We start from the raw sequence: 20,787 nt of genomic DNA, 5'->3' as shown, positions 1-20,787 counted from the left end.
AGACCCGGACTTCCGTTGTTCCAGTTGTTCTCTTCAACCCTTCATACACCTAATTCACCACCCGAATTGGAATCCCGAGGTCACCTGAAGCCTTGGGGTTGTTGCTGGCTCTTAACTGTCCAAGTAATTCCAACATTTGCAGCAAGACACTGAACTGTCCTGTCTCAACCACCATCCTCTGTCCCTCTGCTCCAACAACCCGGACGCCCGCAACCATGGCTTCAACAGACGACCTCCCCCGCGTCGATCTCAAGCCATTGCTGGCCCGGCTGTGGCCATTGGGCCACCCAGATCCCGTCACGCCCGACGAGATCGCCGAGGCCATCTCCTACTTCTTCACCAACCAAGTGTCCGACGTGCAAGCCGCCTCCCTGCTCATGACGCTGCACTTCACCACCCTCGACCGGTCCGCCGAGGTCCTGCAGCAAACCGCGCGCCGCATGCTCCAAGCGGCCGCCAAAATCGACGAGCCCGCCCTGCGCGCGGCCATCGATGCCAGGCGCCGCAAGGAAGGCAGCTATCTCGGCGGGCTGGTCGACATCGTCGGCACGGGCGGCGACTCGCACAACACCTTCAACATCAGCACCACCGCCTCCATCATCGCCAGCAGCTTGCTGCTGATCGCCAAGCACGGCAACCGCGCGTCGACGAGCAAATCCGGCTCGGCCGACCTGCTCATGTCCATGCAGCCCAAGGCGCCCCAACTCAACGCCATCAACCCCTCCACCATCGTCCCTCTCTACCAACAAACCAACTACGCCTTCCTCTTCGCCCCCGTCTTCCACCCGGGTATGCGCCACGTCGCGCCCATCCGCAAACAACTCCCCTGGCGAACAATCTTCAACCTCCTCGGGCCCCTCGCCAACCCCACCGATCTCCGCTCCTCCACCGACCCCTCCCTGCCCCCTCTCCTGGAAGCCCGCATGATCGGCGTAGCCCGCAAGGACCTCGGTCCCGTCTTCATCCGCGCGCTCGAGCTCGCCGGCGCGCGCAAGGCGCTCGTCGTCTGCGGCGACGAGGACCTCGACGAGATCTCGTGCGCCGGCGACACCCTCTGCTGGCGCATCCGCCCCACCAACCCGTCCGACCCGCACAGCGCGACCGTCACGGAACACTTCCGCCTGCACCCGCGCGACTTTGGCCTCCCCGCGCATCCGCTGAGCGACGTCTCCCCGGGCAAGGAGCCGCACGAGAACGCGGCCATCCTGCGCCGGATTCTGGACGGAGAGGTGGACGACGACGATCCTATCCTGCATTTTGTCCTGATCAACGCCGCGGCGCTGTTCGTCGTCTCGGGCGTCTGCGATGCCGACGCCAGCGACCTGGGCGACGGTGATGACGGCAAGGTGATTACCGAGCGTGGGCCAGGAGGGGGTAGGTGGAAGGAGGGCGTGCGCAGGGCGCGGTGGGCCATCAAGAGCGGCGCGGCGGCGAGGCAGTGGCAGAAGTTTGTGGAGGTGACGAATTCTTTTGAGGAGTAGAGGGGGGCAGGCGTCGTTGGGAGAGTAGAGTGGGTGTAGTTGAGATGGGACATATATTAGATGTCTGGGGGGTGGATTGAACAGGGGTTGTGTAAAGAAGAAGGAAGGACAGGAGAATGAATGGTGAACAAGTAACCGGTCCTGTGACATTCCCTGATCTAACTATCTGAATAATAAGTCGGGGTTTGGATAGCTAGAATCTAGACTATCATGAGGATGCAATAACCATGCAGATCACCACCAACTAACCCCTTCCACCCACGGCCAATGGTGACCAGTTGACCAGATCGTGTAACCCCCTCCTGATTTGCTGAGCCAATTCAACGCAGAATCCCATCACACTCATCACTCACTCTTCTTTCAATGAAAGGGTGACCAAATCCTCTCTCCCCTCCTCATTCTCACCAGTTAAGCCATCCAAACCCAACCCCTTCACCGTCCCCGTCCACGTCCACGTCCCATTCCCCCTCTTCCTCTCCAACCCCCTCTGACCGCGCCATCAGAGCCCTATCTCGACAACACGCCCCTCACCACTCCCCTGAGAACCGGCTTCCCCTCAATCACCAGCTCCCCGATCCCCGTCCCCTCTCCACTGCCCGTCTCCAACCACCGCGCCAGCAAATCGTTGCTTTCCTTGGGCTTGACGCTATCGTCGCGCGTGCCGATCGTGATGTGCGCGACGCGGTTGACGCATTCCCACTTGGGCTTTTTCTCGCTGCCGTCCTCAGCAGCCGGAGGGGCGGCGGCATCGTCGTCGGCGTCTTCGACAGGAATCAGGCGCACCACGATGGCCATGATCCGGTCATCAAACACGACGCGCTCGAGCTGCACGTCGAGCTCGCCCAGTCGGCCGTCCGGATGGCGGGCGCCGTCGCGTTCGAGTATCTCGTTGTAGCGCTTCCACAGCTCCGGGTGCTCCTTGGCCGTGGCGCGGTGCATCAGGGTGACGTGGAACTTGGCCTGGACGCGGCGGGTGCCCTGGAGTTGTTTGTAGAAGCGGAGCTGCTCAGCGGGCAGGTTCGGGCGGAAGGTCTTTTCCAGCGCGGCGAGAACCTCCTTGGTGGGCATGTCGACCGACATGTACTCCAGGGGCTTCTTCTTTTCCTTCTTGGGCTGCTGCTGGGCGGGTTGCTCGGCCTGCTTGTTCTTCTTGTCCTTGGAGCGATCGGGGATGATGTGCTTCAGGTCGGGCTTGTAGTTGTCCAGCGCGAACTGGATGGCTTTGTCCATCTCCTCGGCGGATGGGACCTCCTTCATGAAGTTGGGGTAGATGCGATGCAGCTCACGGACTACGGTCTCGAGGTTCTCCCTGCTGCCGGCGGTCGGGTCCAGGTCGATGATGGCGTCGAACCCGGCGTCGGGCTCCTTCTCCGGGTCGCAGGGCTCGTAGCGGTTGATGAAACCCTCCATGATGCCAATGACCTTGTTCATGTCAGACGCCGCCTGGATGGTCTGGTGGTTGTCGCCGCGGGCCAGCACGCGCTCCCGTGTGACCTGGCGGATGGCCTCAATGTCGTCGTGGACGAAGTTAAGCGCCACCAGCCGGGCCGTGGTGTGCTGCGCCTTGACGTCGCCAAGCAGCTGCTGGCGTTCGTGTCTCATGGCGTTGTTACGGTCAGCAAACACGGCCGGGTGGTCATTAAGCTGATCCAACACCATCCTGGTGAAGCGGGGAGGGCGCTTGGTGCCGGTGATGTTGTCATTCTGGATGTGGCCCCAGTTGAACAGGTGCGTCAGGGCCACACCGAGGGTCGTCTTGCCGCAGCCGATTGTGGCGATCGGAACGAGGATGATGTCGCGGTCCACGTTCTTGCCCCCATCATCGAGCTCCAAGTTCGCGGCATCCGAGCCCTTCATGTTCTTGTACGCCAAGAACTCATTACGAAGCTTGATGATGCCGTGGTTTTGCATGTAGGCCTTGCTCAAGCCGCGATCGGTAGCAAAGCGCTGGCGGGCATAGGCCAGGTATTCCTTTGTGATGTTCACGTGCTTGCGGATGTTGAACTGACGGCCCGAAATCATGGCCTTTGTCGCCTCGCGCCACTGACGGTACATCAGGTATGGCTCCTCGAACTTGTACTTGAAAAAGAAATCCTGGGTCACATCCGACTCTGGGTGGACAGTCCTCTTGCAGCGGATGACGAAGCCCTCGACGTCCCGGCCGTCGTGGGCACCCGTCTCGGCCACCTCCTCCAGGAACGCCTTGACCTCATCAATGTCGTCGATGATGATCAGGCCAGTCTTGATAAACCCCCAATCCTCTGCGAACTTCTGAACCAACGGCGAAGGGTACGTGACGAACTCTGGGACGTTGATGTTGATACCGTGAAGGTACAGACCAGCCTTGTCGCCTTCATAGGCCAGAATGTGCTCCTCGAAGCTGTCATCGCAGAGCTCGGCAACGGCGGTCGCATTCCGCTTCCTCAGCTCCTCAGCCAGCTCCTGCTTGGTTTTTCCCAGACGCTCCAGCTGGCGCTCGAGATGGCGCTCGCCGACAGAAGAATGGCTCTGGTTGGCGTCGTTGCGCTCGCCAGTCGAGTGCTTGCTGCACACCAGAAGGGTGCCATCCTCGAGACCGCTGATAAAAATGATGCAGCCGTTCTCCTTCAAGCTGAGCTCGTAGGGACCGCGGGTTCGCTCTTTTATCTGCTCCCACTGGGTTTCCCGGACCTCGTTGATGTTGAAGAACTTGTCGTAGCCGCGGACGACAATCTCTGGACCGGCCTTGCCCTTGGTGGTGAAGAGACCGCGGGCATAGGTCGGAAGATCCCGACGCTTAAAGTCGGCCTCGCCCATACGCCAGGAGTCGACGGTGATGTTGGTCGGGGAACCTGCAACGGCATACTTGGTAGACTTTACGCCAGACCACCGGTTCTTGCTCTTCTTGCTCATCTGCTCCAGGCCCTGGATCATGGTCGCGACCTGGTGAGGGTCTTGACCGACATAGGGCGGGGTGAACTTGCCGGCATCCTTGGAGTAATCGGTCGACGCCTTGTACTTTTCGGACAGGCGGTAGTCCGGACCGTCTGTGTGATCAGCCATGGTTGCGGCTGTGCGATATGAAATCTGGGTATAGTTTGTTGGCCTTAGGTTGTGAGAAAAAAGGAGTTGTAGAAGGTTGGTCTTGTCGAGGTTGTAGTTGGCAGTTGAGATGCCTAAGACGATAAAATGGCCTGGTGTGGAGAGGGGAAGACACAGAAAACGGTCGAACCGAGTTTGGAGCCTTTGCAGCAGTGCACAGGTGTTGCGAGCGGGAAATGGGCAATGAAGGTGTGACCCAGGCTCGCAAAAGGGAATTATACTCGTAGTTACAAGTCGAGCAGAGATGTGGAAGCTCGAGCTTGTTGAGGTTGCAAGTGGCAGAGGCAGCAGGCTTCATGCTGTCTTAAATCTGGAAGCCTGCGCCTTCCTAGATCAGTTGACGGAAACAGCACACATCAAGCTGATTGCCCTCCCAACGTCAAATTGAGGTAACTAACAGCACTATCCTTGTCAAGTCCATGTCTTCAGACAAGCATGTTCGGGAGTGCAGGGATTTTTTCTGAGTCAATTGTACTCTACAGAGTAGAAACACGCAGAAAGCCAACCGAATCCAGATGTTGCACGGCCCAAGCTGTCCCAAGCTCACCTGTGGCTGGCACTCGCCGAAGAGTCATCGCTGACATCGGATGTTGGCCCTAGTCACTTCCCGAGCTGATGAGGGGCAGAGCTCCCTTGTCCCTTGTGACATGGAGGCCGTCCCGTTTACTTACCCTGCAGCACAGGATTTTGGGGCCCTGAACTGGATATTGATGAGATCAGATCTTCCAAACAAAGTCACAAATGTTCATTCCCACAAACATTATCCCATGATATCAATGTTCAATGAAAATACGTGTTTAATGTTTTTAATGTTGGCAATGAAAACGGTGTTAGTGGTTGTGGTCATGTCGGACCAGGGTAAAATTTATCGACCACCTGCCCCTCCATAGCAGCAGAATTGCCCCACCATCACACCTCGACCCCACCAAAATTTTGTTTTCAAAGTTTCCGTCCTCTCTGAGGACGTCCACCTCTGCCTTCTCCGTCTGACTACGCGTACCAAACTGCCGTAAATCACCAAACAATCCTACCACCCCCGCGATCCGAACCGACCAACAATCCCACCCACCATGGCCCCCAACCCCTACCTCCTCGCTGCCGACAACCCGCAAGCCCTCCTCGCCCTCCTGCGCGAGCAGCCCTCCCTCGCCCCCTGCCAGGACGAGCACGGCTACTCCCTCGTCCACGCCGCCGCGAGCTACAACCACCTGGAACTCCTCCGCGCCCTCGTCCGCGAGTTCAACGCCCCTGTCGACCTGCGCGACGAGGACGGAGAGACGGCCCTCTTCGTCGTCGAAACCGTGGCCGCCGCAAAAGTGCTCGTGGAGGAACTGGGGTTGGACAAGACGATTCGTAATTCCGAGGGACAGACGGCAAGAGAAAAGCTGGAGGAGGAGGGAGATTGGCCGCGCGTCGTGGAGTATTTGAAGGGATTGGAAGGGGACGATGGTGCCGCGAAGGCTGAAGAGGGGGCGAGTACTACCAACGGGACTACAGCCGGTACCCAGCCAGATTCCGAGCTTCCGCCTCCGCCGGAGGGTTTGCAGGTGACGGTGGGAACTATGAATGAGAATGAGGCGGAGGAGCTTCCGGTGGATCCTGAGTTCCGTCGGCGCATCGAGGAGCTCGCCGCGAGGGAGGATTTCCAGACCCCTGAGGGCCAGGCCGAGCTGCGCCGGTTGGTCGAAGAGGCTTTGCGCGACGGTTTTGGAAACGAGAGGAGCGTTCGTCCTCGGCAGGAATGAATGGAAGCCACACGTGGAAAGAAGGATTTACCATTATACACGCCAATCTCTGCAGCGCCGATTCCACAGCCAGCTCATTCATGAGCCTTGACCTCCCACATGAGGTATTGGCCGGTCCCCTCCGGCAGCCGGAGGATGGTGCATTCCGAATTATCTCCCGCAAAACTCTTGGTGAAGGTGGTGGCGCTGAAGGCGAACCAAGCCGTGGGCGGGAGGGCCAAGATGAGCTCGACCAACATCTGTCGCGTCCACGACGGCGCGAGGAACCCTTCCCAGCTGATCTTGCACACCTTTTCGGGCGAGCTGCCATCGGGGACCCGGTACCGAGAGAGATATGGGTCGATTTGGTCTCCAACCTGCACGCGCGGGCTCTGCAGCCGGACCAAGGACAGCCACTCGTACAGCTCGGTGGCATAGTCCTCGAGATGGGCCTGGCTATCGGGAGACTCGGAATCGGCTTCAACGGAAAGCTTGGGGATAAGCACTTCCGTGTTTTGTGTGATGGCCGGGTCGCATGTGAAGGTGGTAGGGGAGTGCTGAGGTAAAGGGTCTGGGTTGGGCGCTGTACAGGTCTCAGTTATGTGGAACACAAAGATTCGGATGGGAAGGGAAAAGGTCATTACCGGTAGAGCTGAGATTGCAAAATAACCAAGTCAATGGAGTCGCGAGCGCATTCTTGCTCGCGTACAGCAGCCGATCAAACCCCTTCTTGCCCTTTACCATTGCCGGGGTTGTGAGGTCGATCTCGACGACTGCGAACTGAATCAATATCTGTTCTTTAGGGGGACGGATGGAGGAATGACGTACTCCACCGGGGCCTCAGCCCTCGTTTGCCCTTGACGCCGTGGGGCTTCCCGACAAGTCCGGCGCGTTCGTACGTCTCCTTGTCCAGCAGCATAGTGAGCGTGCCACCTCGAAGGTAAAGGACGTTGTCAATGCCTCTCCTGCCCTCGGAGAGCATCAGGATGTTGCCTATCTCTGTGGGTCAGATTCGTGGTCCTCAACTCCCCTTGGAATAGTCTCCGAGGCGCACCATTCTTGATGTACTCGGTGAAGAAATCCCCCGTGAGCATGTCATGAAGGGACATGACCACTCTTTGGAAGGTGGGTGCTGGCCTGTCGCGGAGGAGCTTCTGCTGGACCAGCTCAAAGATTTCTTGTGGAAGGACGAGGTCAACCTGGATGAGGTGTTAGGGACCGTATACACGAGATCAACGATCTCAGAATCCCACATACCCTGTGTACAAAATCCTGAGCTGCCAACGACGCCCATGGCTTCGACTTGGTTGGCACTTGTTTGGGGTCCAGATGCGGCATTGCGCCCCATGTCATATAGCATTTGGACGCCTGGTACAGCGCCGGTTGGTTGAAAGACAACATGGCTCAGTCTCGGACTTCCAGTTACAAGTCAAGGCGTCATACTCTGGAAGGAAAGTTTTGGTATGGTATCTCGTGATGTAAGTTGAGGTGAAGGTACCTGAGTTGTATGTAGTGGGTCAGAGCATAAAGCGTTAGCAGAAAATCTGGAAGCAATGACACCAAGACAGCCTTGAAGATTTGTGAATTAACCCTGAAATCTCAGGGTTATAGGGGAGAATTTCACACCTTTACCCCGCTATAAAACAACCTTCACTGTGACTCAACCAAACACTTCCCCAGGCATTCGATCACTCAAGATTTCCAATTAAATGATGATATGCTGACAGGGAAGGGCCTGAGCTGAGACAACTACGACTAGATGTTCATGATGGCATGATCAGCATAACGGCAGTTGGCGTTTGACTCAATATAATCCCAACTCTCATCGTCTGCCCCTCACTCACCTCCTAAGTCAGGTAGAGAGAAATCAACATGGACTACCTCATCCGCTTCTCTCAATCTCACGAGACCTTCCGTCTCCCCGAGATCGAAGCCCTCGCCCTCCTCGAGGGCGTCGACCTTCAAGTCATCTCCTACAGCCTCGAAGTCCGTCTCGACCTCCCTTCCTATCACCCAACCAGTTCCTAACCCCCTGAAACAGTCCCCCTTCTGCATCGTCCGTCTCCCCTCCGAGGACTCCGCCCGGCGCCTCATCCGCCGCTCCATCCTCGCCATGTCCATCCACGAGCTCTGGGCTCACGCTCCCGACCTCGCCACGCTGCACTCCACCATTCAATCCACCACCGCCCACCTCTGGCCGGCCTACCGCACCTGCTCCTTCAAATTCACCATCGACTCGTACCAAGGCTCGCGCCCCAACGACGCCAAAGTCAAACTCATCGAGTCCTTCTCCTACCTCGGCTTCGAGGGCCCCATCGTCATGCGCGGCACCGACGAGGAGTTCGTCATCTTCGAGGACTGGCCGACCAACGCCACGCGCCTGGGCATCCCCGAGCCCAAGCATCTGTACTTCGGCCGCTACCTGGGCGGCGGGGCGCGGGACCTGCCCAAGAAGCTCGACCTGAAAAAGCGGCGGTACATCAGCACCACATCAATGGACGCCGAGCTGGCGCTCGTGACCGCCAACCTCGCCCTCGCGGCGCCCGGGAAGCTGGTCTACGACCCGTTCGTCGGGACGGGTAGCTTCCCAATCGCGTGTGCGCAATTTGGCGCGTTGACGTTCGGTAGTGACATTGACGGGCGGAGCATCCGCGGGGATGGCAAGAAGAGGACGCTCAAGGGGAACTTTGAGCAGTACGGCCTGCTGGCCGGGCTAGGGGGCATGTTTACCGCGGATTTGACCAACTCGCCCGTGCGGCGCGCGCCGCTCCGCTACGACGGCGACGGGGTGACGGGGAGGTTGTTTGACGCGGTAGTGTGCGATCCGCCGTACGGGGTGAGGGAAGGGCTGAAGGTGCTTGGGGTGAGGGATCCGGTCAAGTCGGCCGGGGTGGAGAAGAGGGGGATGGAGAAGTACAAGTGAGTATCTGAGGGAACAGATCGCCATCACCCAGCTGGTTAAACTGGACTTCTTGAGTCCGAACGGAACACTGGCTGACATACACAACTCACTCACACTCACCACAGAGACCCCGACTTCGTCCCGCCCAAGAAACCCTTCAGCTTCCTCGCCATGCTCGACACCATCCTGCAATTCTCGGCCCAAACCCTCGTCGACAACGGTCGACTCTCCTTCTGGATGCCGACCGCCAACGACGAGGACCAGGAAATCCCCGTCCCGACGCATCCGTACCTCGAAATCGTGTCCGTCTGTACACAGACGTTCAACAAATGTACGTCGGATTGGGTGTTGAACCTCTTCTTCTCTGCTACATCCTCGCTGACAAAACACACCAGGGTCACGCCGCCTCATAACCTACCGCCGCATCCCCGATGCCCAGGTGGACCAAGAAGCCATGAGGAAACGCGAGGAGGCAAAGCCCGTAGGCAAGACGGCGGACGAGCTGAACCCGTTCCGCAAGGCCTACTTTAGCAAGTTTGAGTCCCCGACACCGACGAATGGGTCTTCTCCCTCAGGGGTCGGGACGCCAAACCCAACTGCAACACCACCACCGCCACCGCAACCGCAACCTTCAACAACGTCATCATCCTCAATATCAGGGGCAATAGGGGGAGCAGAAACAGGAGAATAAACAACATCAAGTATAGACAATAATACACAATAGACACCCTGTCCAACCCGGACACTTGAACCGTCAAATACGCCCCCAGCAAAGTACTTCCATACAACAACATCCATCTCTTCTCATGTTATGTTCATATCCGACCAACTACGTACGTACCAGAAACCAAAAAGAAACACAAGAGCCATCATCGATGTACCGTACTATGAGCCACAAAAACGTCAAAAAAAGATTCATGATATACCGCCACCGCTGCCCCCTATCTCCTCTTGAAAAACAAAAAGCAGAGTACCCCCCGCCTCCGACCCAAGCCCATCCAAGCGATCCATCCTTCCATCCAATCCCTCCGTCCGTCCAATCCATCCATATGTAGCAGTTTGCTGTGCTGTGCTGTGCTGTGCTGTGCTGTGCTGTGCTGTGCCTTATATCCATCTAGTAGTGCCCTAGGCTCGGAAAGTGAGAAGGGAAAGCCAACACCACCAACCCCTTCCTCCCTCTGTTTTCCTTCCTTTCCGCCCCTAACAAAAATGGACGTTGAACTCAAGACCAATTCAAAATACCCCAAGAAACCCCGACCACCCAACCAACCAACCTGAAAACAACGCATACATCGCTTCATATCTCATCCTCGACATTCATTTCTTGGCCTCATATCAACAGTCGCTGAGCAGAATAAATCTCTCTTGTCGTCCACAACCAACACCAAAGATCGCGGGACATGCGGTCCCAGTTTCGTCTGATCCATCAATAACGTTGCCCCTGTCCCCGAAGGTCTTGATCATCTGAACTCCATAGCGCCGTAACACCCTTTATTATCGACATACTTCAGCTCGAGCTGTTGAAACCTGCATCATCAACCTGTTAGCGCACCCCTTCCCCAATTCACCATCATCCTCCTGGCGGGAAAATAAAAGGAAACTCACTTCTCGCTCTTGCTATGGAAATAAATCCCCGACACCTCGCCCCGGAGCTGGTTAAAGCAGATGTAATAAAACCCCTCGAAGCTGGCCCCGTTGATGGTGCGCACGCGGTGGTCCGGCACGAGGAAGTGCTCCTTCCACCGCATGAAGATGTTCTCGCGCTGCTCCGGCTCCGTGATGACGGTGTGAAAGCCCTTGCGCGCCTGCTTGCTGTATGGGCGGAAGGCGGTGAACTTGGACCAGTGCGAGAGGTCGATCTTTTCGTTGGCGCCCCACCCGGGGTGCTGGGTTATGAAGCTGTACTTGGTGCCAATGATCTCGCCTTCGAAGTAGGTTGTCAGGGTGGGGTGATCGTCGGTTAGGCCTGCGGGAGGACGGGAGGGGTTAGTTGGTTAACGGTTGAGAGAGGCGTTGGTGGGAAGGGGGTAGGCTTGCGGTAGTGGACGCACCTTGGATTCTGAGGTAGCCGCAGAGGAACGACTCGCGCAAGTCGACGTGCTTCAGCTCGACGTCGACGTCGTAGCGCTGCCGTTCCGACTGTTGCGTCCCTGAGAAGCGGCTGCCCGGTTGGAGGTAAAGCGACGGCGCTGGGGTAAGGACGCGCATGTGAGAGTACTCAGGCCCGAGGCCAACCAGCCCGCTGTCCTCCACCCATCGGGGGCCCCTCCAAAACGGCGTCCAAGCATCCACCTCCTCTACTTGTCCGGGTGTTGTTGGTAATAGTTGCTGCTGCGCTGAGTTCGATTTCCTCCTGCCTGGAGGACCGCTGAGTCCTGTTTGGTTTGTCCGGTCTGCCCCATCGCCGGCCACAAGCCCGGAGACGCCGCCGCTCCCTGTGACGTCAACCCGTCGCACGGGATTGGCTCCGCGCTCCATGCCCGTCTCGTCTTCCACGTCGGCGGGCTTGTGCCTGTCACCGGCATCGGCGCGTGGTGTGGTGGTCATGCCGTCTTCGAGCTGTGGTCCGGGCGACATGGTGACGGATCGCGAATCCCCGGCAGCGTTCCTGCTGCTGTGGTGCGCCGAGGGCTCTGAAGCTTGGGATGGAGATGGTGGCTCGGGAGAGGTGGTGGAATCTAGGGTCGGCTGGGTTGCGTCCTGCGATGCCTCAGGATCGGGGCATGACGAGAAGGGGTGGAGGCGAGAGGATGACGACGGCGGCGGCGACAGCGGATCGGGCGCGTCGTGAGAGGGCGTAGGCATGACAGGCGCGCGTGTGTTATGGTCGAGTCTTGCGGACCGGGTGAGGACTCGACGTCAAACTACTGTCACCAGGACGACTTTGATGGACAAGGTCGTCTTTGTGGGACGTAGGACTTGGGTCGGTGTCGAGGGGGCCTGATCCTGGTTCGATTGTGTGGTCTGCAATCGCAGCAGGGCTGGAGCAGGTGTATCGGGAGAAAGATGTGAATGTCGTCGACAGCCACGGCACGTGGTGTGGTTGGAATGTGATGGCAGACGTGAGGATGGCTACCCGATCACGGGCAGTGCCTCTGAGATGCAGGTGTGCGATCGCGGAAGGAGGATGTCAATGGGCACTGGGCACCGGCGTGTCGGGGCTTGATTCCCTGGGGAAGTGGAGCTCAGCCAAGAGCCATGGAGCCAGGGTCGTGGGGGTTTTGGTTGATGGAATGTGCCAACGATGCGCTGTGTGTGCCCAAGGTCGCCAGCTACCGTCTAGCACTGGGAGAGAGGTTTGTGTGAATTTGCAACGTTTGGGAGAGTTTCACAAGACGTTTGTACACTCTGCAGAGTCGTTGGACCGGAAGATAGTTCCGAGTGTATGGGCTGACGGCAGAAAGCGATAATGCGCCACAGTGTGTGACAAAAGTTGATGCAGGACAAAGAACAGTGGTTGAATGTGGAGGACTGATAAATGGTTGGAATGTCCCTTTTTGACATGTGGTGGCCGCTCCGGTCTTTCAGGGGGGGCCGACTGGTGGAGGGACAGCTTGGCGGGTGCTGGAAAGCTTTCGGCTCTTGACCCGACTTTCGGGCGTCGAAGCCGAAGTGGCCCTTCCACTGAAGTTGTCGGTGCTTCGACCTTGTGTTTGGCTTTTAAGCTCGAGACTTGCCGGATGAGGCACTTGCAGCCATAAACTGACACTCAAATGGCCTTATTCACAATCTGGAAACTTAACATAGGTGAGACCGCGACCGAACTTTCTGTTTTCTCCACCATGGAATACTGGAAAGCAGCCCAATCTGCAACCAGCCATAACCGGTATCATACCATGCAGGCAGGTGTATTTGCAGCCGGCAACCCAGATGTCAGCGACTGATTGGTTTCGCTACATATCGGCTTTGTTGTTGACCGCTGAGAGACCAGAAAGCATGAGAGAAAGTCAATGCAATGGTCCGTCGTATGAGCGGCCCCTGATTCCTGAATGCACGCCTTCCACCGTCCCTCGATTACCATGTTTCTCTCAAACCCAGCCCCAACCTATCTTCAACCCTAGGGGTTGCCAGGCAGATTGAACCCCAACTTCTTCCAAAGCCACTACTTCAGCCGCGCATTTGTCCAGGAACCAGCTTTCTTCGCAATACCTCGATCCGCACCCTGTCATTTTGGTCACAAAGGTTGTGTCAACGACAAGGTGTCGTGCTGCTGGCCATCACAACATCATCCCCTTCCACCTTGCATCAAATCGGCTTGATCTTGAAGTGCAGAGAAATGAGACTGAAGACAAGAGCCTTCAGGTCCTGCACAAGGTAATAAAAGACGCGCAAGCCTTCGGGATCCGCGGACTCGGTGACATCGTTGATGGAGCCGATCTTAGCTGTCTGTATGGGAGGGATCAGTACCCGAACAGTCTGCTCAACTGGTAAAGGCTCGGGGCGACTTACCTCGAAGGAAATGTGTTCGTTTCCAAGGCGAATCTCAAGCTCTTGCCTTCCATCTTTGTTCTTGGTCGGCCACTTCGAGTCATCTTCCCTGGTCCATGTTAGTGTCAAAGCCATGGAGACGTCGAGCTTGTTGGCGTACTTCATGATCTCGCTTTCCCTCACGATCCGCTTGATCTCATCGACGACGAGAGAGCTGACATACACTAGAGGTGAAAGTGCCTGTTAGAAACGGTTCCAAATCAATGAACAGCATCTGAGACCCGGCAGGCCACGTACTCTCTTTCCGGATGAGGCTGTCGTTCCTGTAGTTGGAATTGTTGGCATATCGAGCTGTCGCACTGCGGCCATCGCCGACGACGCGAAAGTCGAACTCTGAGAGCCGTTAGTGAGTTGCGGTCCAGCCAGGAAATGACCGAATGACCGACATACCAAGGAACTCATGGCCAAAGCGGCCCTGATGACCGGAGCTATGACCGGATTAGCATGAGAAGCTGTTTGAAGGGAATGAATTCAAGTACATACTAGTACCGGAGATAAAATGGTTCGTTCAGGCTCGACATGTTGGGCGTGGCACTGGATGAGATGTGATGTGCCAGTGTGAAGTTGAGTATTTCGCCTGGTGTTGGTCTTGGTTGTTGGAGTGGGAACCTTCACTGCCGCCCTCACAGCCTGGAACTTGAGTTTCCCGTCGTGACTTGCCAGCCTTGGACAACCTGCCGCCTGGGCTGGGACCTGGAAGCCAAAACGGCCCGGCAGCGGGGCACCAAAACGACCCCACTGTCCCAAGTTGGCCTTGCGTGGCCCACCGCCCATTTGCAGCCACTTTCCGCACGTGATTTTGCTGGGCGACAGCTGCCCACCTGTTCCCCACAGCTGCCACAACGGGATGCCCAGGTGCCAGGTAATGCCACATCTCCCCTGCGGGCCTCAACTTCACATCCCATTCACTCCCCCCCCTTCGTGATATTGCGACCAACCCAACGACATTGAAGCTGGACTCGGACTTCGTCTGGCTCTCCCGTTCACCCCGAACCACGCCAGGTAGACCAACTCCCATCTATCCTTGCCAACCGCCACAGAGCCCACTCGTCCTGGGCCGGGGCAGTTGTCTCGGGTCTAGTTCCAACGTCCAAAATGTCCATCCAGCTGCTAACCCCCTCCAACAGTCGAACGCTCCGCCGAGTCCGCTTGAAGAGCTGCAATCCCCACGGCCATCCCATCTCGAACCAAAGGGTCGCGGCTAATTTCTCGGCGATATCTCGAACCTCCCACTCTCGACCCTTTACCTAGCACGCCGACGACACCAGCTCCCATCCTCCACCGCCCGCCATGTCGTTCCTAGACAACGCCTACACCTTAGTCAAGGACAATGCCACAGAGGGCACGCCCACCGTGGCCGAGCTGCGCACGCAGCTCGAGAAGGGCACCGATGAGACCAAGGTCGAGACAATGAAGCGCATTCTCACCATCATGCTCAACGGCGACCCTATGCCCCAATTGCTCATGCATATCATCCGATTCGTTATGCCCTCCAAGTACAAGCCTCTAAAGAAGCTTCTTTATTTCTACTACGAGATATGTCCCAAGTTGGACTCTCAGGGGAAGCTCAAGCAGGAATTCATCCTAGTATGGTAAGGCGACCTCACCTCTGGTTCTGAAAACCTCGTCTCCGAGACTGGCTCTGACACCCTTTTTCCCTTTATCAGCAACGGCATCCGCAACGATTTGCAACACCCGAACGAGTTCATTCGCGGAAATACCCTGCGCTTCCTTTGCAAGCTTCGCGAGCCTGAGCTCCTTGAGCCACTCCTCTCGTCGGCCCGCCAATGCCTCGAGCACCGCCATGCTTATGTCCGCAAGAACGCCGTTTTTGCCATTGCATCTATCTACCAACACTCCCCCTCCCTGATCCCCGACGCCGCCGAGCTCATCTCCACCTTCCTCGAAAGCGAGACCGACCCGACGTGCAAGCGGAATGGCTTTGCCGCCCTTTCCAGCATTAACCACGACAAGGCCCTGGCCTATCTCAGCACTGTCTTCGAGGGCATTCCCAATGCAGAGGAGCTCCTGCAGCTGGTCGAGCTCGAGTTCATCCGCAAGGATGCCATCCACAACCCTCAGAACAAGGCCCGTTACCTCCGCCTCATCTTCGACCTCCTCGAGACGAACACGTCGACCGTTGTCTACGAGGCGGCGTCCTCGCTCACCGCTCTCACCAACAACCCGGTTGCCGTCAAGGCTGCGGCCGGCAAGTTCATCGAGCTGGCCATCAAGGAAGCGGACAACAATGTGAAGCTGATCGTCCTCGACCGGGTCGACCAGCTCCGCCAGAAGAACGAGGGTGTCCTGGACGACCTCATCATGGAGATTCTGCGCGTCCTCTCGAGCCCGGATATCGACGTGCGCAGGAAGGCCCTGGAGATCGCTCTCGAGATGGTGTCCAGCAAGAACGTCGAGGAGGTTGTGCTGCTCCTCAAGAAGGAACTGTCCAAGACGGTGGACCAGGAGTATGAGAAGAACAGCGAGTACCGTCAGCTTCTGATCCACTCCATCCATCAATGCGCCGTCAAGTTCTCTGAGGTTGCTGCCAGCGTGGTTGATCTGCTTATGGACTTCATCGCCGACTTCAACAATGCGTCGGCCGTCGACGTCATCAACTTCGTCAAGGAGGTCGTGGAGCGGTTCCCGAACCTGCGGCCTGCCATCGCCAAGAGGCTCGTCGAAACTCTCAAGGAAGTTCGCGCTGGTAAGGTGTATCGCGGCATTCTCTGGATCATCGGCGAGTACTCGCTCGATGAGAAGGATATCCGGGACGCGTGGAAGGGCATTCGGGCAAGCCTGGGCGAGATTCCCATCCTTGCCTCGGAGCAGAGGTTGCTTGAGAGCCTCGACAAGGAGGAGGAGGAGAACAAGGAGCAGGAGCAGGTCAACGGCCATGCCAAGCCATCCGGTTCTCGCAAGATCCTGGCCGACGGCACCTATGCCACCGAAACGGCGCTCACAAGCCAGGCCGCCGCCGCAGCCAAGCTCGAGGCCGTCAAGGCGTCATCGAAGCCCCCGCTGCGCCAGCTCATCCTCGATGGAGACTACTACCTGGCGACAGTGTTGGCTGCGACGCTCACCAAGCTGGTCATGCGCCACTCGGAGATCTCGTCCGAGGAGGCGCGCACCAACGCGCTACGTGCCGAGGCCATGCTCATCATGATCTCGGTCATCCGCGTCGGCCAGTCGCAGTTCGTCAAGGCCCCGATTGACGAGGACTCGGTGGATCGCATCATGAGCTGCGTGCGGTCGCTGGCCGAATTCAAGCAGCACAAGGAGCTTGAGGCCGTCTACCTCGAGGACACGCGCAAGGCCTTCCGTGCCATGGTGCAGGTCGAGGAGAAGAAACGCGCTGCCAAGGCGGCGTTCGAGAAGGCCAAGACGGCCGTCCAGGTCGACGACGTGGTGTCGATCCGCCAGCTGTCCAAGAAGAACGCCGTTGACGGCGTCGACCTGCTCGAAGTCGACCTCGAGAAGGCCACGGGCGGCGATAGCAGCGCTTCCGAGGACCTCTCCAGCAAGCTCAGCCGCGTCGTCCAGCTCACCGGTTTCTCGGACCCCGTCTACGCCGAGGCGTACGTCAAGGTGCACCAGTTCGACATTATCCTCGACGTGCTGCTGGTCAACCAAACGACCGACACGCTTCAGAACCTGACGGTCGAGTTCGCGACGCTGGGCGACCTCAAGGTGGTGGAGCGCCCGACCAGCCAGAGCCTTGGCCCGCACGACTTCCACAACGTGCAGTGCACCATCAAGGTGTCGTCGACCGACACGGGCGTCATCTTTGGCAACGTGGTGTACGAGGGCGCCCACTCGACCGACACCAACGTGGTTATCCTCAACGACCTGCACGTCGACATCATGGACTACATCCAGCCGGCCACGTGCTCCGAGACGCAGTTCCGCACCATGTGGACCGAGTTTGAGTGGGAGAACAAGGTCAACATCAACTCCAAGGCCAAGTCGCTGCGGGAGTTCCTCGAGCAGCTCATGGCGTGCACGAATATGAACTGCTTGACGCCCGAGGCGAGCATGAAGGGCGATTGCCAGTTCTTGAGCGCGAATTTGTATGCCAGGAGCGTGTTTGGTAGGTTTTTTCCGTCTTCAATCTTTCTACCAAACCATCTATTTTTATAGGTCGATGCTAATTATATTTTGTAGGCGAGGACGCTCTGGCCAACCTCAGCATCGAAAAGGAGGGCGAGGACGGCCCCATCACGGGCTTCCTCAGGATACGCAGCCGCTCGCAGGGCCTGGCCCTCAGCCTCGGCTCGCTCAAGGGTCTCAACAAGATCGGCACGGCTGCGGCTTAAGCGGTTGTTGGGGAAGAAGGGGATTGAGGTTTGTGGTGCGGGGCATGGTGTGGCGGTCGTTGATGCCCACTCTATTAGTACCTAGGGAGGGGTGGGTTTATGCAGAGCTGGGTGGTGGCGTCGCCGATGTATGTGTTGTTGATGAGAAATGGAGAAAAAGAGGTTGTTGTGCAGCTTCCAGCAAGATAGGTACATACCTTACCTATGGTGGCCAAGCTAAAGGGGAGTGTGGAGGGTTGGTGGATGGGCTAAAGTGGTTTGTTTTTTTGTTCACGAGATACAATATGGCCGGTTGTAGAGAAGTGTCTCTGGTATGTGTGCTTATGTGTGGTACTTGGTGTGGTAGCGGGTTCCCCCTTTCTTTTTGTGCTTCATTATCATCTTTCCCCGTTCCCATTTATGAGGTCACAAAAAAGAGAGGTGTCAGCTGGGTGAAGAAGAGACGTGAAACAAGAGGGTTGAAATGGTCAGGGACCTAGGTTGAGAAAAGGAACCATGCGACTGGTCGTAGGTAGATGGAATTGTGATAGAAAAGTATTGAGACGACATGATGTACCATGGACCTGGAATATACATTTTTATTGTTCTGTTTGAGTGATGTTGACCCTGATGTTTGAACCAGATTTACTCATGTTCCTAAAGGAGCTGGGTACCTTATGAGTGATTGGTACGTACTCCTGAAAGCCTCTGGCTCAAGAGAGAGAAGCTTTGGCAGAGGTGGGTCAGATACTTCCCTTTTTGGAGCCACGAGTCGCGTCGCGTGCGGCCTCTTAGAGACGGCATCCTTGACTTGGCGCTTCACCGTCTCACCTCTCATGAAACTTCACCTCTATCAACCTGGAAGTTCAGTCCGTTCCCATCCCATCTTCTATCGTAGATTGTCTAACCATCAAGCCGGTTCAAACCCGGCCAGCGTAAATCGACCAACCTTGTTTCGAGTCTTCCGCCCTTTGTCCTCCTCCCACCCAACTCTCATCTAGTTCAATCCCACTCTCACCACCCTTTTCCGCGGACACAACATCAACAGCCTCTCACCCAGACACTCCTCCTCAACCAAAAATGCCCTACAACACCACCGCCATCCCTCCTAGAAAGGAGGTGACGGGCCAAACCCAACTGCCATGTCAGTATAACACCCAACCTTATCCCCGTAAAAAGAATCTCACACTAACCCTGCCCGTCTCCATATCAGTGACTCGGGTGAAAAAGATCATCGCCATGGACCCGGACATCACCGTCTGCTCCAACAACGCCGCCTTTGCTATCACCCTCGCAACTGTAGATCTCCCTGCCTCCCTCCCTGTTTTCCCCCCGCTGTCCCGTCAAAACAAACTACTAACCCCCTGACTCAAAACCAAACAGGAAATGTTCGTCCAATACCTCACCGAAGAAGCCCAAAAGATGACCAAGCTGGACCGCAAACCGCGGAGAAATATCCAGTACAAAGACATGGGTACGTATCCTCCTCCGCCCCCTTCCTCCCTCCCTCCCTTACCCATCCATCCAACCCAAGATGCCTAACCTACCTCCCTACCTTGCCTGGCTAACACCCATCCCCATCCCCAGCCAACGCCATCGCCCACCGCGACAACCTCGAGTTCCTCGAGGACGTGGTCCCCAAGACCGCCCCGTACAAGGAAGTCAAGGCCAAAGCGGCGGCCGCGCGGGCCAAGATGGGCGGCGGCGGCGGGGTCGACGGCGGGAACAGTAACAGCAGGGGCACGGGGGATGCGGGTGCCACGGCGGCCGACGACCGGCCGACCGACGGCGGCGCCCCGCCCAGCGGGAAGAGGGCCAAGTCTTCTACCTCTTCCTCTACGACTGCTACTTTGGTGGTGAATGGCCATCATCATCCTCATCACGCTTTTGGCACAGCGTCGTCGTTGGCGGCCAATGGTGGGGGTTCTTCTTCTTCCAAGGGAAAGGGGGCTCAGCAGCAGCAGCAGCAGCAGCAGCAGCAGCAGCAGCAGGGTGGGAGGCACCAGGATGGGGATGTTGATATGACGGGTTAAGGGAGATTGTTTTCGATCAATAACTAGGTGATGGGAGTGTACGGAGTAGCTGGGAGGGGAGGGATAGAGGTTGATGTGCACGAGATGGATGACGACGACGGCTTTTTATTACCCCGGAATATGGAATATACATTCTAAAACACCCCAACGCCGGTGAACTGAACAGCAGACCAAAGATCATAAACCACGGTCACTTGAACAACAACATTCACACAAATATTCAGTATTATCCACCACCGTCTTGACATCCTCACTCCTCCATGGCATCATCATCCACCATGACCCCCGGCGGCAGCCTCCCCTCGTTCAGCGCCTTCTCCAACCGAATGATCTCCTCGAGGCTATCCGCCTTCTTGATCATCTCCTGGAGCTTCTTGCGCTCCTTGTCGGTGAGCTTGAGGCGCGACAGCTTGGACGATGGCTGCTGGCCAGCGCTCCCGCCGTTGGGCGCAGCGCTGGCGTCGAAAGTCTTGCTCTTGATGCCCATGATCTGTTTGTTGGGTAATCTCGTTAGCAACTGTGAAAGCATGGAGATTAAACAAGATGGCGTGTTATGGAATGATAACACAAAGATAAACTCACCCGTGATGCCAGCTCGGTCGGCGCATCCGCCGAGCCAAACAGCTCCCTCGCCTTCTGCCGTTCGGCGTCCTTGACCTTTTGGAAGTCGAGGAACCGGACCTGGGGACACCGCCAGAGAACCCAGTAGCGATAGTACTAAATTCAAACCCGCAACAACTGTCAGCCCTCTCTCATCCCATCATCATCATCGTATCAAAAGCC

The 20,787-nt window shown here is 57.1% G+C and overlaps 12 protein-coding genes across 12 annotated transcripts in view; 5 read left to right on the top strand and 7 right to left on the bottom strand.

Annotated features, from left to right (window-relative positions):
* Positions 1-215: 215 nt before the first annotated feature.
* On the top strand, positions 216-1,481 carry VTJ04DRAFT_4964 (uncharacterized protein; the record flags this gene model as incomplete). Its single annotated transcript, XM_069363027.1, has 1 exon — positions 216-1,481. One exon carries the CDS (start codon positions 216-218, stop codon positions 1,479-1,481), a length of 1,266 nt encoding a protein of 421 aa, XP_069219915.1.
* A 507-nt stretch (positions 1,482-1,988) lies between these two features.
* VTJ04DRAFT_4963 (uncharacterized protein) lies at positions 1,989-4,523 on the bottom strand (the record flags this gene model as incomplete). Its single annotated transcript, XM_069363026.1, has 1 exon — positions 1,989-4,523. The coding sequence occupies one exon, from the start codon at positions 4,521-4,523 to the stop codon at positions 1,989-1,991; it is 2,535 nt and encodes an 844-aa protein (XP_069219914.1).
* A 1,109-nt stretch (positions 4,524-5,632) lies between these two features.
* VTJ04DRAFT_4962 (uncharacterized protein) lies at positions 5,633-6,307 on the top strand (the record flags this gene model as incomplete). Its single annotated transcript, XM_069363025.1, has 1 exon — positions 5,633-6,307. One exon carries the CDS (start codon positions 5,633-5,635, stop codon positions 6,305-6,307), a length of 675 nt encoding a protein of 224 aa, XP_069219913.1.
* A 74-nt stretch (positions 6,308-6,381) lies between these two features.
* Positions 6,382-7,687, bottom strand: VTJ04DRAFT_4961 (uncharacterized protein; the record flags this gene model as incomplete). The annotated part of the gene is made up of 5 exons (XM_069363024.1): positions 6,382-6,869; positions 6,931-7,059; positions 7,115-7,279; positions 7,341-7,485; positions 7,544-7,687. 5 exons carry the CDS (start codon positions 7,685-7,687, stop codon positions 6,382-6,384), a joined length of 1,071 nt encoding a protein of 356 aa, XP_069219912.1.
* A 471-nt stretch (positions 7,688-8,158) lies between these two features.
* Positions 8,159-9,879, top strand: VTJ04DRAFT_4960 (uncharacterized protein; the record flags this gene model as incomplete). The annotated part of the gene is made up of 4 exons (XM_069363023.1): positions 8,159-8,272; positions 8,328-9,205; positions 9,314-9,519; positions 9,584-9,879. 4 exons carry the CDS (start codon positions 8,159-8,161, stop codon positions 9,877-9,879), a joined length of 1,494 nt encoding a protein of 497 aa, XP_069219911.1.
* A 250-nt stretch (positions 9,880-10,129) lies between these two features.
* Positions 10,130-10,615, bottom strand: VTJ04DRAFT_4959 (uncharacterized protein; the record flags this gene model as incomplete). Its single annotated transcript, XM_069363021.1, has 2 exons — positions 10,130-10,462; positions 10,529-10,615. The coding sequence occupies 2 exons, from the start codon at positions 10,613-10,615 to the stop codon at positions 10,130-10,132; spliced, it is 420 nt and encodes a 139-aa protein (XP_069219910.1).
* A 33-nt stretch (positions 10,616-10,648) lies between these two features.
* Positions 10,649-11,993, bottom strand: VTJ04DRAFT_4958 (uncharacterized protein; the record flags this gene model as incomplete). The annotated part of the gene is made up of 3 exons (XM_069363020.1): positions 10,649-10,715; positions 10,794-11,154; positions 11,240-11,993. 3 exons carry the CDS (start codon positions 11,991-11,993, stop codon positions 10,649-10,651), a joined length of 1,182 nt encoding a protein of 393 aa, XP_069219909.1.
* Positions 11,994-13,017: 1,024 nt separating this feature from the next.
* VTJ04DRAFT_4957 (uncharacterized protein) lies at positions 13,018-13,357 on the bottom strand (the record flags this gene model as incomplete). Its single annotated transcript, XM_069363019.1, has 2 exons — positions 13,018-13,173; positions 13,223-13,357. The coding sequence occupies 2 exons, from the start codon at positions 13,355-13,357 to the stop codon at positions 13,018-13,020; spliced, it is 291 nt and encodes a 96-aa protein (XP_069219908.1).
* A 76-nt stretch (positions 13,358-13,433) lies between these two features.
* Positions 13,434-14,197, bottom strand: VTJ04DRAFT_4956 (uncharacterized protein; the record flags this gene model as incomplete). Its single annotated transcript, XM_069363018.1, has 6 exons — positions 13,434-13,574; positions 13,638-13,725; positions 13,777-13,840; positions 13,914-14,009; positions 14,067-14,104; positions 14,160-14,197. The coding sequence occupies 6 exons, from the start codon at positions 14,195-14,197 to the stop codon at positions 13,434-13,436; spliced, it is 465 nt and encodes a 154-aa protein (XP_069219907.1).
* A 769-nt stretch (positions 14,198-14,966) lies between these two features.
* On the top strand, positions 14,967-17,992 carry VTJ04DRAFT_4955 (uncharacterized protein; the record flags this gene model as incomplete). The annotated part of the gene is made up of 3 exons (XM_069363017.1): positions 14,967-15,268; positions 15,344-17,766; positions 17,841-17,992. The coding sequence occupies 3 exons, from the start codon at positions 14,967-14,969 to the stop codon at positions 17,990-17,992; spliced, it is 2,877 nt and encodes a 958-aa protein (XP_069219906.1).
* Positions 17,993-19,051: 1,059 nt separating this feature from the next.
* VTJ04DRAFT_4954 (uncharacterized protein) lies at positions 19,052-20,004 on the top strand (the record flags this gene model as incomplete). The annotated part of the gene is made up of 4 exons (XM_069363016.1): positions 19,052-19,115; positions 19,185-19,270; positions 19,355-19,445; positions 19,559-20,004. The coding sequence occupies 4 exons, from the start codon at positions 19,052-19,054 to the stop codon at positions 20,002-20,004; spliced, it is 687 nt and encodes a 228-aa protein (XP_069219905.1).
* Positions 20,005-20,254: 250 nt separating this feature from the next.
* Positions 20,255-20,787, bottom strand: part of VTJ04DRAFT_4953 (uncharacterized protein) — a gene marked incomplete at both ends in the record, with an annotated part of 2,402 nt that continues 1,869 nt past the window's right edge. The window contains 2 exons of the mRNA XM_069363015.1: positions 20,255-20,494; positions 20,587-20,721. Coding sequence (XP_069219904.1) covers positions 20,255-20,494; positions 20,587-20,721 — 375 coding nt within the window. The remainder of the gene's footprint in view (positions 20,495-20,586; positions 20,722-20,787) is intronic.

The sequence above is a fragment of the Mycothermus thermophilus genome (assembly GCF_041956435.1).
Source record: "Mycothermus thermophilus strain CBS 625.91 unplaced genomic scaffold VTJ04scaffold_3, whole genome shotgun sequence".
NCBI lineage: Eukaryota > Fungi > Ascomycota > Sordariomycetes > Sordariales > Chaetomiaceae > Mycothermus > Mycothermus thermophilus.
The sequence above is the reverse complement of the archived record's forward strand: the minus strand, read 5'-3'. Positions and strand labels throughout refer to the sequence as shown.